Genomic DNA, 15,702 nt, shown 5'->3' on the forward strand with positions numbered 1-15,702 from the left:
CGTTTGTCCTTTATAACAAACACTCTGTAACCAAGAAAGAATCTGAGTGACGGCCCTGTTATCACGGCTGTGTCTTCTTCTTGGTGCTTACCTTTGCTGCTCAGAAGCAAAACCCCCAGTCCCTGTTTCCCCATAAAATGATGGAAAAAAGGATTCAAGGATTGACTCAAGGGAACGACCCTCAGGAACCCAGACGTCTGCTTTATGAATAAATGAGCTGGTTCTGTGCCCCCAGAGGAGACACCAAGCCACAGCTAAGTGCCTTTTCCACCTGCTCTGCAAAAGGCCTGAGGTGTTTTTGTGGGTTCGCGGTCATTTTAGTATCCGTGGTGGCTTTTGGAAATCCTCAGGTTAAGGGGCTCTGGGATGTTTGGGGTTTCAATGGGGCGGACAGCTTGGGAAAGGATTTTCTCCCCAGGAGTTGAGACTTGCAAAATATTTAGCTTTTAGCGCCACCTAGAGGACAGCTGGCTGAAAGCAAGAGATTCCAACCAGCCAAGCCGGACCCAGCGCAGAAAGCGGAGATTTCTGATCGCGTGGGTGGTTGTTTTTTATTTGGGTCGTCCCTTCCCTGTGCTCCCACAACAGATGGGAGAAGCAGTCTTCTTCTCCTTTTAAGAGAATTCTATTTATACTTTAAAAAGCCCCAATGTTTAATTAAAACTTATAATTTGTAACATTTCTCCTGAAATATCTAAATTTTTATGCCCTATGGAAAATAAAGAATGATTTTCCTAATTTTCTCTTTATTTGTATATCTCAGTATGGAGGACTTTGCTAACAAAAATTCACCCGTGAAAAGATAAAAACAATACAAACTTCCAGCTGAAAGATTAGGTCCTGGGGTTGTAACATATGTCGTGGTGACTATATAGTTAATAATACTGTATTGTACATTTGGAAGTTGCTAAGAGAATAGATGTTAAAAGTTCTCATCAAGAGTAAAAAATTGTAGGGCTTCCCTGGTGGCGCAGTGGTTGAGAGTCCGCCTGCCGACGCAGGGGACACGGGGTCGTGCCCCGGTCCGGGAAGATCCCACATGCCACGGAGCGGCTGGGCCCGTGAGCCATGGCCGCTGAGCCTGCGCGTCCGGAGCCTGTGCTCTGCAACGCGAGAGGCCACAGCAGTGAGAGGCCCGCGTACCGCAAAAAAACCCAAAAAAACCCAAAACAAAACCCTGTGTCCAAAGCATAGGAAAATAACACGCTATGGTCATGTTCACGTTTTATATGACAGATCAGCGATAGTGATTAATATCCAAAAGGGAAACCACGGACTTCCCTGGCGGCCCAGTGGTTCTTTGCCTTCCTATGCAGGGGGCGCAGGTTCCATCCCCGGTCGGGGAGCTAAGATCCCACAGGCCTGGTGGCCAAAAAAACCAAAACATAAACCGGAAGCAATATTGTAACAAATTCAATGAAGACTTCAAAAAGGGTCCACATCAAAAAAATCTTAAAAAAAAAAAAAAAGGGCAACCAAAGGAGATGCCGGGGAAAACGCTGCTGTGACACATGAGCTATGAGCTCCATCGGCGCCTTCGGCCAAAGTCTGAACAGTGACTTTCTCTTCCCCAAAGTGCAACTGACACAGCTAGGCTGTTAAACCACTAAGAAGATCTGGAAACCGTCTGGTTCCAGCCCACGTTCTTACGTTGGGTAAACGTCCAAGGCAATCAATGTCATCTGCCTGTTTTGTGTTTTTGGTGTGTGTCTGTCATCATGATATACGCTAGATCCCCAGAACGTATTTATCATACAACTGGAAGTTTGTACCTTCACCCATTTCCCCTTCCGCTCATCCCCTGCCCCTGGCAACCACCATGCTACCCTCTGGTTCTCTGAGTTCAGCTGTTTTTTTTAAAAATTAAAGTATAGTTGATTCACAATGTTGTGTTTGTTTCAGGTGTACAGCAAAGTGATCCAATTAAACACATATTTTTTTCAGATTCTTTTCCATATGGTTTATCATAGGATATGGGATATAGTTCCCTGTGCTCTACAGTAGGTCCTTGTTGGTTATCTATTTTATATACAGTAGTGTGTATCTGTTAATCTCAAACTCCTAATTTATCCCTCCCCCACCCTTTCCCCTTTGGTAATCATAAGTTTGTTTTCTAAGTCTGTGAGTCCGTTTCTGTTTTGTAAATAAGATCATTTGTATTATTTATTTAGATTCCACATATAACTGATATCATATGACATCTGTCTTTCTCTGTCTTACTTTGCTTAGTATGATCATCTCTAGGTCCACTCATGTTGCTGCCAATGGCATTATTTCCTTCTTTTTCATGGCTGAGTAATATTCCACTGTATACATGTACCACATCTTCTTTACCCATTCATCTGTCAATGGACACTGAGGTGGCTTCCATGTCTTGGCTACTGTAAATAGTGCTGCTAGTAACACAGGGGCACATGTATCTTCTCCAATTAGCGTTTTCGTCTTTTCTGGATGTATGCCCAGGAGTGGGATCTCCAATTCAGCTTTTTTAGATTCTACACGTTAAGTGAGATGCCACAGTATGCGTCCTTCTGTGGCTGACTTATCTCACTTTAACGCCCCCAAGGTCCAACCATGTTGTCCCAAATGGCAAGATTTCCGTCTTTTTAATGGCCGAATAATATTCCATTTTATACACATCTCCTAGCTTCTTTATCTACAAGCCAAGAAACACGTGAGGCTACCAAAAGCTAGGAGAGGGGCACAGAACAGATGGTTTTCTAGAGCCTTTGCAAGGAACACTGCCCTGGCAACACCTTGATTTCCTACACTGGCCCCCAGAACTGTGAGGCTGTAACATGGTTGGGTTAAGCCCCTTCGTTTGTGGTACTTTGTTATGGCGGGTCTCAGAAGCCAAACGCCCACCGGGCCATATCACATCAGCCCTCACCCAGTTCACCCCTGCTTCTAAAGCACCTGGGGTTTTCACACTCCACACTGGGTATTATAACTTGTGCTACGTGATGGGCTACAAGCTAAATGATGGCTAGGGAAACAAAACATTTGGAAACACAGCTTTGGAGGTCCAGAAAATTGTCATCATGATGTCCACGTCTATCTCTTTAATTTAAAGAGGCTGACCACCCAGTTGCCCCCTCAGGCTTGGAGAGATGACATCATGTCACGTAGACAAGGAGCTACAGCTCAGAAAGGGGATGCGATGGAGTTTCCGTGAGGAAGAACTTCAGGTTCTCCTTGTGACTTTCCATGGGATCGGCGAGAGGAAAGAGTCGAAAGTGCAGAGGCGACCACTTCACCCCATGCAGCTGGCTACCATCAAAAAAACAGAGAACAAGTGGTGACAGGATGTGGAGAGAAGGGAGCCCCCCTGCACTGTAGGTGGGAATGTAAAATGGTGCGGCCACTGTGGAGGGGCCTCAAAAAACTAAAAATAGAACCACCGTTAGGATCCAGCAATCCCACTCCTGGGCAGATACACACGGGACATGAAAGCAGGGTCTTGAAGAGGCATCTGCACACGTGTGTTCATTACAGCACTGTTCACGACAGCCAGAAGGGAGAAGCAACCCCAGTGTCCCTCACGGATGAATAAACAAAAAGGAATAGATCCAGACTATGGAGTATTATTCGGCCTTGAAAAGGAAGGGGACTCTGACACCTGCTACAACATGGAAGAACCAACCCTGAAGACATTATGCTCAGTGAAAAGGAAAACTACCTAATGATTCCACTTACATGAGGCCCCTAGAGGAGTCATATTCACAGAGACAGAAAGCAGATGGTGGGTCCAGGGGCTGAGGGTGAGGAAGTAGGGGAGCTGGCACGTTTTAACGGGGACAGAGTTTCAGTTCTGCAAGAAGAAAGGAGTTCTGGAAATGGATGGTTGGGGATGGCTGTACCACGTACTGAATGTAATTCATACGCTGAATTTTACGCTTAAAATTGGTTAAGGTGGTATCTTGGATGCTATCTGTATTTTGCCACAATTAAAATTTTATAAAGTGCAGAGACAGAAGAGGCTAAGAAAGGAGGGTGTCCCCGTGGGCGGGAGATCCAGGAACAGGTGTCTGATACCCAGAGTCAAGGTAAGGTAGCCAGGACGTCGGCAGAAGCTGGACCAAGGGCGGGTTTGGAAAGGATCCGGGACGAGTCCAGACAGAGCTGTGTGGGAGCCACGTCCAGCTGGCACGCTTCTGCCAAGGAGCATGTCTCTGGGGCAGCCACTTAAAAACTCTGGGCTGCAGCCCAGGTCCAGACCACGTGTGCCCGGGTTGCCTAGTGTTGCCATTGTGTCTGGCACCTGTCTGTAGACAGGGAGAAAGGAACGGCATCTTAGGAGGGAGAAAATACCCTTTGCAAAGAACTCCTCCAACAAGAGATGCAATGATGAAGCACTGATAGAAGAAACCCCTATCTTGCAGGTTTAATGTAAAGAAAGTAACAGTGTCTGCTCACTGATACGTTTGTCCACTCTCTCTGTTTCTCTGCCCATCATCGAGCTCACGCTGACCCTGCTGTGTAAGCAGTGCATCTGGTCCGAGCCCTCCCCAGGTCCACTGGAGTGTTGGGGGTCTTGGGCGGGAGTGTTCAGCTCTCTCCAGGAACCCACCCAAAGGTGCTCTTGGGTCCCTGCTTCCCTTCTCCATGACACCTCTCCATTCCCAATCTCTGATTCTTTTTTCACACGACAGACTCTTTCCCATTTCCCTAGAACCCCCTGTGATATGAAGTACCATTCCACTTTCAAATCCTATGGAAGGAATGGAAGGTCACGTTACGTTGGTGCAGATAGAAATTGTATGGTCTGGTAACCAGCCAGGAATTTGGGTGCAGAAGGTGGCCGTAAGTTCAAGGAAGGAAAGGAGATGGGAGACGTGGGTTCTTCCCACACGGAGTCGAGCAGGAAGGGGCTCACACTACCTGCTGGGCTTTTTCAAGAGGCATCCCGTCAGGGTGCACAGAACCACCTGGCGGTCCAGTTAGGAGTTTCTTGTCCCCAAGACTTAAGCTTAGGAGCATCTTTCTTCCCGCCACACCCAGCTGAGTCAACTCAAAGTCAACCCTCGTCGCTCTGGCTCATGAAATTCATTAATTCTGCTGAGAGATCCAGGTACTGGCCCGTGAATGCTGTGTTCCCAGGTGGGGCACATCCACGGTGGCCTGAATCTAGCTGGAAGCCTGGCGCTTAGCTGATGTCCTCACCAGGTGCAGGTGGGTGCAGATAATTGTATCTGTGTTAGGCGTGGTGTCTCCGCTTACATGTGGAAAGGTGAGTCTCTCCCTGGCTTCATCCTGGGGTATGGGGCACAGATGGAAGGCTGTATGACTTTCCAGTTTCTCAGTAAACTCAGGTAGCCTGACCCCCTGATTCAAGGAAAAGCTTTCTCCAAAAAGCCCCCAGGCTTCTTGGATGTAGAGAGGCATAAACTGCTAGAAAGAGCTTCAGACTGCAGTACACATCCTTAAAGCCTTAGATTTCTAACAGTACTGCAGTTCCCTAAAAAGTTAAAGAGAATTTCCGTAAGTCCCAGAAACTTCCGTCCTTGGTTAAGGCCCCCGAAGCATTGACAGCAGGGACTCTAACAGACATGTGTACACCCAGGTGCACAGCAGACGATTACTGTGCAAGGTGGAAGCAGTCTTCTCCTTTTAAGAGAATTCTCTTTATACTTAAAAAAGCTTCCTGCAAAAAGCCCCCATGCTTCTTGGAGGTAGAGAGTCACAAATTGCTAGAAAGAGCTTCAGACTGCAGTAAATGTGTTACGACAAGACAGACAGTGGGGGATGTTACTGGGAGAGTGTGCTGGTCCAGGCTGTGAATTATCGATGCCCCTGGTCTTATCGTTTCTGCTCACTGGCTCTTGAAGAGAGGGCCAAGTGACACCCGCCGTTCTCAGTTTTCTCACTGTTATCAGGTCCACCACAACGGGGGGTGGCAGACCGTTATCCAAGTATGCTCTGTGAAACAGACGTCCAACTGCTCATGTGTTCCGACTCCCCCACTGCCTTCCATGGCATCCCCACTGAGTTGAATTGTGTTCCCCCCCAAAAGTCCTAGACTCCGGTACCTGTGAATGTATTTGGAAATAGGGTCTTGCAGATGTAATCAGGTTAAGACTGGGGCTAATCCAATGACTCGTGTCCTTAAAAGAAGAGGAAGAGAGAGAGACCTCTCTACTGTATTAGAAGGAGGCCGTCTACAAGCCAGGAAGAGGCCTCACCGGGAACCAAATCAGCCAGCATCCTGACCATGGACTTCCAGAACTGGGAGAAATACATTTCTCATAAGGTCACCAATCCTATGGGATTAGGACCCCACTGTCATGACCTCATTTGACCTTAATTACTTCTTAACAACATGATCTCCAAATACAGCCACACAGTGGGGGTTGGAGCTTCAAGACATGAATTTTGGAGGAACACAAGTTCAGTCCAGAGCAATGGTGGTAATCATGAAGGTGATGGTGATGGTGGTGATGGAGGTGATAATTATGGAGATGACAATGATGGAGATGGTGGTGATGATGGTGATAGTGGTGATGATGGTGATGATGATAATGGTGATAATGATAGTGATAATGATGGTGATAATGATGGTGATAATGAGGGTGATGATGACGGTGGTGATGGTGATGAAGGTGATATCTATGGGATGATGATGGTGATGACAGCGGTGGCGATGGTGGTGGTGATGATGATGTGAGGGTGGGCATGATGAAGTCAGAAGCACCTACAGTCTACTCAATGCTTACTACATGAGAGGAACCGTTCTTAGGAAATACTTTCCATCGAGCAGACCCATCCATTGTTACCAATCACCCTGCAGGGTAGGAACAATTCTCATTACACAGACGAGCAAAACCAAGGCACACGGGGTGATGACAACATACAACGTACTCAATCTCTCCAGCTGGAGAGCGGCAGACACAGGGGTCCAGCAGAGGCAAGGGGTCCCCATATCCACTCTTCATTCCTAACTGCCCCTCTGAGGTGCTTCCGTGAACAGAGGCTCTTGGTAAGGGAAACAAATTTAACCTGGAAGCCATAAGGTACTACCACTTGGCAATTGTGGGGATACATGCAAACTACCTTACCTCTCAGGGCCTCAGATTTCTCAGCTGTAAAATGATGACGGCTGGCCAAACTTATCACCGAGTGAATTTGTGAAACACTTTATTGGTTGTTTGCTTGAATCAGGGCTTCCAAATAAAATGATTAAAAAAACCCCAAAAAACTAGCAGGTGGACTATATACCACACGTTACCAATAGGGGGCAGCACCAATGCCATAAACCAATTTTTAAAACTATATAAAGTCCTCACACTCTTCTACGTAAAACCATCCCATTTTATTCTCAGCCATGAAATAGATGAAATTCTATAGGGGAAAATCAGATTGCACTTAACAGCAGCCTAGAACGAAACTGGGTCATTTGTAGAGACATGGATGGACCTAGAGACTCATACAGAGTGAAGAAAGTCAGGAAAACAAACATCATATATTAATGCATATATGTGGAACCTAGAAAAATGGTACAGATGAACTTACCTGCAAAGCAGAAATAGAAACACAGACGTAGAGAACAAATGTATGGATACCAAGGGGGAAGGAGGGGTGGTGGGATGAATTGGGAGATTGGGATTGACATATATACACTATTGATACTATGTATAAAATAGATAACTGGGCTTCCCTGGTGGCACAGTGGTTGAGAGTCCACCTGCCGACGCAGGGGACACGGGTTCGTGCCCCAGTCCGGGAGGATCCCATGTGCCGCGGAGCGGCTGGGCCCGTGAGCCATGGTCGCTGAGCCTGCGCGTCCAGAGCCTGTGCTCCGCAATGGAAGAGGCCACAGCAGTGAGAGGCCTGTGTACCACAAAAAATAAAAATAAAAAAAGAAAGACAAGCCGTAATATGAGTCGGTGACGGTGTGGAGAAAAGGGAAAGCACGTCCACTGTTGGTGGGAATGTAAACTGGTGCAGCCACTATGGAGAACAGGATGGAGGGTCCTCAAAAAACTAAAAATGGAGCTACCATGTGATCCAGCAATCCCACTCCTGGGTATATATCTGGAGAAAACTCTAATTCGAAAAGATACATGCACCCCAATGTTCATTGCAGCACTATTTACAATAGCCAAGACATGGAAGCAACCTAAGTGTCCATCGACAGAGGAATGGATAAAGATGTGGGGGGTATATATATATATATATATATACACACACATATATACACAATGGAATATTACACAGCCATCAAAATGAATGAAATCATGCCATCTGCAGCACCGTGCATGGACCTGGAGATTGTCATACTGAGTGAAGTGAGTCAGACAGAGAGAGACAAATACCATACGATGTCACTTCTGTGTGGAATCTAAAGAAAAAGGAGGTCACAGCGCAGAGGACGCAGAGCACGCTGCCAGAGGCAGGGGGCGGGAAGATGGGAAACGGGGGAAACGCTCACGTACTTGTCCACCAGTTTCTTGGCGAACCCGAAGTCAGTGAGCTTGATGTGACCGTCTCTATCCAGCAGGATGTTCTCCGGCTTGAGGTCCCTGTAGACGATCTCCTTGGAGTGCAGGTACTCAATGGCACAGACGATCTCCGCGGCGTAGAAGAGCCCGGTGGAGCTGGAGAAGCGGCCCTGGTTGCGCAGGTAGCTGAAGAGCTCACCACCCGGCACGAACTCCATCAGCATGTACAGGAAGCGGTCATCGTGCCCCGTCCAGAACCTGCGGGACCAGAGCGGGAGTGAGGGCTGCGCCTCGGAGGGACAGGAAGGGACAGGGACGGACGGATGCTGGGATGGCACTTAGACGGAGGTCGTGTTCCATGAACAGGTCATGTTAAGATATATCTCTCGGTAAGACATGATCATACGAAGTGAAGTAAGTCAGACAGAGAAAGACAAATACCATATGATATCACTTCTATGTGGCATCTAAAATGAGACACAAATGAACTTATCTACAAAACAGAAACAGACTCACAGACACAGAGAACAGACTGGTGGTTGCCAAGGGGGAGGGGGTGGGGGAGGGATGGACTGGGAGCTTGGGGTGAGCAGACGCCAACTATTATATAGAGAATGGATAAACAACAAGGTCCTACTGTAGAGCACAGGGAACTGTATTCACTCTCCTGCGATAAACCATATGGAAAAGAATATGATAAAGAATGCATATATACGTATAAGGGAATAACTTTGCTGTGCAGCAGAAATTAACACGACATTGTATATCAACTATACTTCAATTAAATCTTTAAAAAAAACAATATATCTCTAGGTCCATGTTAGGATACTCATATACATGGACAGATGCAAGACATGTGTGGACAGATGTTAAGATTTGGTAGAGGGCTTCCCTGGTGGCGCAGTGGTTGGGAGTCCGCCTGCCGATGCAGGGGACACGGGTTCGTGCCCCGGTCCGGGAGGATCCCACATGCCGCGGAGCGGCTGGGCCCGTGAGCCATGGCCGCTGAGCCTGCGCGTCCGGAGCCTGTGCTCCGCAACGGGAGAGGCCACAACAGTGAGAGGCCCGCGTACCGCAAAAAAACAAAACAAAACAAAAAAACGATTTGGTAGAGATCGATGTTAAGATATGTCTATAGGTATCAGAACAGAAAAACCAACACATAAGCAGATGATTATTTTGTAAGAAAAGATACATCCCTAGGTAGATGTTAAGATACTCATACAGATGGACCGATGCCCACATTTGTGTGTGCGGCGATGCTAAGATTTGGTAGAGAGCGATGTTATTGGTACAGATACATGTTAAGACATGGCATAGACAGATGTCACGTTATGTGTATAAATACACGTTAAGATCGATCTCTAGGTGGATGTTAAGATACTCGTATAGGTGAACAGATGTCGAGATATGTGTGTGGACACATGTTAAGGTTTGGCAGAGATCCATGTTATGGGTACAGGTACCCAATCGATGTGCTAAGATGTGGCACAGATGATGTTAACGTTACGTGTACAGACACACGTTTGGACACGTATAGGTAGACGTTAAGATTCGGGTGCACGCAGATGTTAGGATACAGGGAGACACAACGCTAAGGGATGGCTATCCTGTCGACGTGCAAAGGTCTCAGAACGGCCAAGAGTAAATACCAACTTCTGACGATAAACTGGTGAACAGCTTGTTATGGGCTGAACTGTGTCCCCAACCCCCAAATTCATATGTTAAGTCCTCACCCCAGGACCTCAGGAGGTGATTCGATTAGGAAATACAGTCTTTAAAGAGGGGATGAAGGTAAATGAGGTCACTAGGGTGGGCCCTGATCCCATAGAACAGGTGGCCCTATAAGAAGAGGAGATCAGGACACAGACACACACAGAGGGACAACCCTGGGAGGACACAGGGAGGAGACGGCCGTCTCCACGGTCTCAAAGGGCACCCACAAGGCTGACACCCTGACCTCAGACTTGCAACCTCCCCAAACATGCGCCAATAACTCTGCTGCTACAGCCGTGCCATCTGGGGCGCTTGTCTCACAGCCCGAGCAGACTCACACGGGGTGGGCACACCTCAGGGATCACACCTGGTTCAGTGGCCCCAGGGTCGTCATCAAGACTGCAAATTTCCAGTCCATTCATGATGGCCTCCCAGACACCTGCTGGGAAAGGCGGCCATTAACAAAAGCCCAAAGCAAGAGACTTCCAAGCAACGACGGGTAGGAGACGTCCCCAGAGAGTCAGAAGAGACGCATCCCCTTTAGAAAGGCGCTGATTGGCTCTGTTCACGGGAGAAAAGGCAGCAGCGAGAAACTGAGGAGAAAAGAAGAATACAGATGCGAGAAGAGACAGAGTCCTGAATGAATTTTAGAGGTCACGGCAAAGAGGAAAAGCAACAGCTACATCCTGGGGAGATAAGCACGGATGGAGAGGAAAGTTTGCCTGTAAAGGAGATGTGGCTACGTATGGCTGATTCACTCTGAGATACAGCAGAAACTCATACACCACTGTAAAGCAACTGTACTCCAATAAAGATGTAAAAAAAAAAAAGATGTAGACAAAAAGAGAAACGCTCGTTGGAAGTAAGGGCTCTGTTTCTGAGCGGATTTAGGACACAGACGTGTGACTCACGCACAAGCATATAAAGGTCCCCCCGCAGGATCGGGACACACAGACGACGATGTGAAGCAACGCGAGGCTACCGTGCCAGCAGCGGTGCCTGATCCCCGAACCCCCGGGCCGGGCATCTTCTCTGCTCAGGACACTGTGCTCCCCTCCAAGGCTGGTCCCAAAGGGCTGCGTCCCTCTGGGCTTCCATGAAAACAAAGGATGCTCGGAGGAGCCGGCGTCCTTGGGTGAGGATGCGCAGGGCACCACGCACCAGATGGTCCTGGCTGCTGGGAGGGGCTGTTCCAATAAAATAAAGAAAAATACAGGCACGCCTCGTTTCAGTGTGCTTTGCACACACCGCATTTGTAACAAATGGAAGGTCTGTCACAACCCTGTTTTGCAAGCAACTCTACGGGCACCATTTTTGGAACAGCATTTGCTCACTTTGTGTGTCTGGGTCCCCTTTTGGTAATTCTCGCGATACTTCAAACCTTTTCGTTATCGTGGCGATCTGTGATTTGGGGTGTTTCTATTGCAAAAAAGCAAGTCACGAAAGGCTCCGAGGTTGGTGAGCAATTTTAACCAATAAAGTGTTTTTCACTGTGGCACCCACATTGCTTTTCTTTAGACATAATGGTACTGCACACTTAACAGACTACAGTCCAGCGTAAACGTAACTTTCAGATGCGCTGGGAAACCAAAAGCTTCGTGTGACTCGCTTTACGGCGATATTTACTTTACTCTGGATATTTACTCTACTCTTTGCTCTGGTACGGAACCCACCGTTATCTCTGAGATCTGCCTGTAATCAACCGTATCGATATATACACAAAGCACTGGAGGAGATAGTTTGCAATGACCCAAAAACTAGCTGGAAGGAAAATCACGAAGCAATAACCGAGTGTGGCAGTGGTCAGGAAGGTGTAAGTTTATGCAATAAACAAAAAGATGGGGGACTTCCCGGGCGGCCCAGTGGTCAGGACTTGGTGCTTTCACTGCCGAGGGCACGGATTCAATTCCTGGTTGGGGAACTAAGATCCCCGTAAGCCTTGCGGTGCGTGCGGTCAAATTTGAAAAAAAAAAAAAAAAAAAAAAAAAAGATGGGCTGCAGAGAGGAAAAACGCCCCCCGTTGTGGATGTGAAAAACTTTTCTATGCCCAAGGGAAGCCTTTTAAAAAGAAAAAAGGACAACATACTCTTCTGATGTTCAAATGAATGGCTTTTTCGTTAAGCACTACGGTTTTTATGTCTTTGCACAATATGGGCCACGCGTTACGAAAGGGTTTCTCTACATGCGCGTTTCCACGTGCAGACTCTTTGCACGACGGGTGCGGTTGGGGGATGACGGCTACCCTCCGATAGGGTTGCCATACATGCCATTCTTTCTCGGTGTTCCCCGTTGATTTCTGTCTCTCAGAGTGAGAGACGGCCCGGGGTCCTGTCTGTAAGAAGCACAGTGGCAGCCCCGTCTAGGCGTTGCTTTTCCCCCAGTTCCTGATAGCCGTGCATCTCTGGCCTGTTCTCCTTCTCACATCTGACAGCTCAAAGGCTCGAGATTTGCAGTGTTGAAACTTGAGGGAACACAGGACGCAGGAAGAGTGCTTTGGGGTTGTGGGTTGTGGCTATTGCTACTGGAGTGGAACACAACTTTGCTTCCCCCCGCAAAGTATCTCTTGGCATGCGGATTATTTCGACCTGAAAACAATCAAAGACTCAAAAGAGAAACTTTGACCTTCTCGCTAATAGCCTAAAAGAATTTAGACGGAGGAGCTGTTCCTGGGACCCCTATCCTCACCAGAGATGTCTGCCCGTGATATGGGCCACCCGTGGTGGGGAAACAGCAGGGCCTGGAGATCAGGGTCCACTCCGTGTCCCATTGTCTCTGCAGGCTCAGCAAACACTTGTCTACCAACTTTTTCTTTTCCGTCTCCATGTCGACGGCCTTCCTCCCCTTTGAAGTCCCAAGCCACTACCCCAACAGGCTCTTTTGTCTTTAGCTGAAGATGATAGCATTTAAGATGAGGGTTTGGACCATGTTTGTGAGTGACTCCGTTTTCCTGGGTCTCTCCCGTGTGTCCAGGGGATTCAACTTTCGTGTGACTTTCTCCTGTTCATCTGTCTCACGTCCATTTCATTCTCAGACCAGCCAGAAGAGCCTGGAAGGATAAGGAAAATGTCTTCCTCCCCGACATGGCTTTCTGGAGAAATCGTCTGAGCAGACGCCCATCCTCCTTCCATCATTTAAAATCGAGATGAGTCGTTATCTTTGGGCCGCCCGCCCTCCTTCTCCGGTCCACATACCTACGTGTATGGCAAGGACGTTCCGTGCCGTGACGCTTGCATAGAAGCGCACGGTACCCCAAACGCATGACAGCCTCGCTGTGTTTTGCGGGCGAGCTTAGAACCCAGCAAGGGCTTTGCGGTTCTGACGGGGAGATGTGTTCTAGGGCAGGGGTCCCCAACCCCCAGGCCACGGTACTGGTCCGCGTCCAGTTAGGAACTGGGTCGCACAGCAGGCGATGAGCCGCCGTTCCGCCCCGCCCCCCCACCGCTCTCATTACCACCTGAAGCCCACCATAGACACACACCTTCCGTGGAAAAACTGTCTTCCACAAAACCGGCCCCCGGGGCCAAAAAGCTTGGGGACCGCTGTTGTAGGATCCTGACACCTGACTGGTGAACTTGTACACCGAACCTCTACGTAAACTGGTGACTTGCTGAATTTCTCTGGGGCAGGGCGGATGGCCAATCTAGCTAGCACTCATCTGGGAAGGCCTGGTATTCTGCGATTTCGGGGCCGAACTGAGCCCTTAAGAAGACGTGAAACAGTCAATAATATCTAAGCAAGGGCACGACCATTTTCTACGGCTGTGAATTGGGTTGAAAAGGTAGGAGAAATATATATATAAGCCTATCTCCCTGCTGCTCCAATGCACGCACGCACGCACGCACGCACGCACGCGCACGCACGCACCTGGAGGGCATCAGGGAGCTGCTAGGCAACTCACTCTTTGCGTAACTTCTGTAACTGCTCCCACAGACCCACTACCAGGCTAAGAAGCTGCCCTGACGTATTCCCAGCTCCGGCAAACAATGGATCACAAGGTTCCAAGGCAAACTCATCTCAAGTCTCAGGAGCATCAGATAATGAACAACGTGGCGAGGTGAGGACAGAACCCAGATGGGGTTAGGAGCGAGGAATGAGACGACTTTCAGGGTTGAGCAAGTAGGTGGAGTGCGTCAGTCCCCAAAAATAGCGTGGCTGGACACCAGGTGATTCGGGAAGGAGGCCGGGGTCACAGTCTCTCTTTCCGTCCCCTGGGCTCCAGGAGAACTGCAGTTTCATCCACGGGTAGGTCAACCGACACAGGAAGCAACTGAGGGTGAAGTGTCTGTTATCCGGCTCCCAATTCCTCACACGTCAAGCCCTTCTCGGATACCAGCTGGGTGTCCTAGAATTCAACTCAGTTCTGGTACTATGCACCCAGAGGTAGCATCAGACCCCACGGGGTAAGGGCTCAGTCCCACAAGACCCCAACGGCAAGTCCAGGGGGCCACCTGTGCTTCTGACCGACCGGCTGCAGGTGGAAGGTTGCCACGACCTCTCCTTGGGTTTCATCTGCTAGAACGGCTCACAGAAGTCAGGAACGTTTACGCGCTAGATCGCCTGTTTATTATAAGAGGAGCTAACTCAGGAACAGCCAGATGGGACCAATGCAGAGGGTGAGATTTGGGGAGGGGGCAGGCTGCACTCTCCCCAAATCTCTACATGTTCACCGACACGGAAGCTCTCTGAACCCTACCTTCTTGGGGTTTTATAGAGGCTTCATTACGTAGGTCTGATGAACTCACTGGTCACTGGGAAGTGAACTCAACCTCCAGCCCCCCTCCGCTTCCCAAGGTCAGGGTGGGACTGACAGTTCCAACCCTCTAAGGGTTGGTTCCCCTATAACCAGCCCCCAGCCACAGGTGACCCGGGGGCTTTCCAAGACACCTTTATGGCTCTCGACACTTAGGAAATTGCAAGGGTTTTAGGAACTCTGTGCCAGGAACTGAGAAGAAGACCAAATAAATATTTCCTAGGGTAAATCACCGTATCACAATCTCAAATGTCACAAACAAGGGATCGAGTGGGGAGAACTACACCGACCGACCAAGCTGGATGAAGATGTTCGTTCCACAAATATCTAATGAAATCAAACAAACCTTCAACCAACCGCCATACCTACGAAAGCCACCGTATATTAAGCGGGTAAGTCATTTTTGCCTTTGTAGATCACACGCAGAAGTGATCCGTCATCAGCTTGCTTAAGAAGCAATACTTTTCAAATAAAGGCCCCCATAACGAATAGAACTTACGGCTATAAAACAAACAAAAGTCCTGAGGGCCCTGACGCCACTTTCCTCCTCCAAATCACGAAAATCAGATACATTATCGAAAGGAAGAAAAGAAATTCCTCCGATACATCTTTGCTTCAAAGCTCCACCAGTTAAGAGGTTTCTTGTATGGAAAGAAGTTGTAAAGAGTTGGGTATTATTAACGATCGGAAGTAAACAAATATTCAAACAGTTCCTGACATCACGATTCCAAGAACAGTTACAGTCATTGCTTGGTGCTTGTGGCTGACAGGAGGCAGTCCACGTGACCACAGAGGAAT

General features: G+C 48.4%; 1 protein-coding gene across 4 annotated transcripts in view; it reads right to left on the minus strand.

Moving 5' to 3' along the window:
- Window positions 1-15,702, minus strand: part of PRKX (protein kinase cAMP-dependent X-linked catalytic subunit) — an 87,433-nt gene that overhangs the window by 26,710 nt on the left and 45,021 nt on the right. For all 4 annotated transcript variants that reach the window (XM_079909867.1, XM_079909865.1, XM_079909866.1 and 1 more), the window contains exon 3: window positions 8,433-8,696. In XM_079909867.1, coding sequence (XP_079765993.1) covers window positions 8,433-8,696 — 264 coding nt within the window. The remainder of the gene's footprint in view (window positions 1-8,432; window positions 8,697-15,702) is intronic.

The sequence above is a fragment of the Stenella coeruleoalba genome (assembly GCF_951394435.1).
Source record: "Stenella coeruleoalba genome assembly, chromosome: X".
Lineage (NCBI taxonomy): Eukaryota > Metazoa > Chordata > Mammalia > Artiodactyla > Delphinidae > Stenella > Stenella coeruleoalba.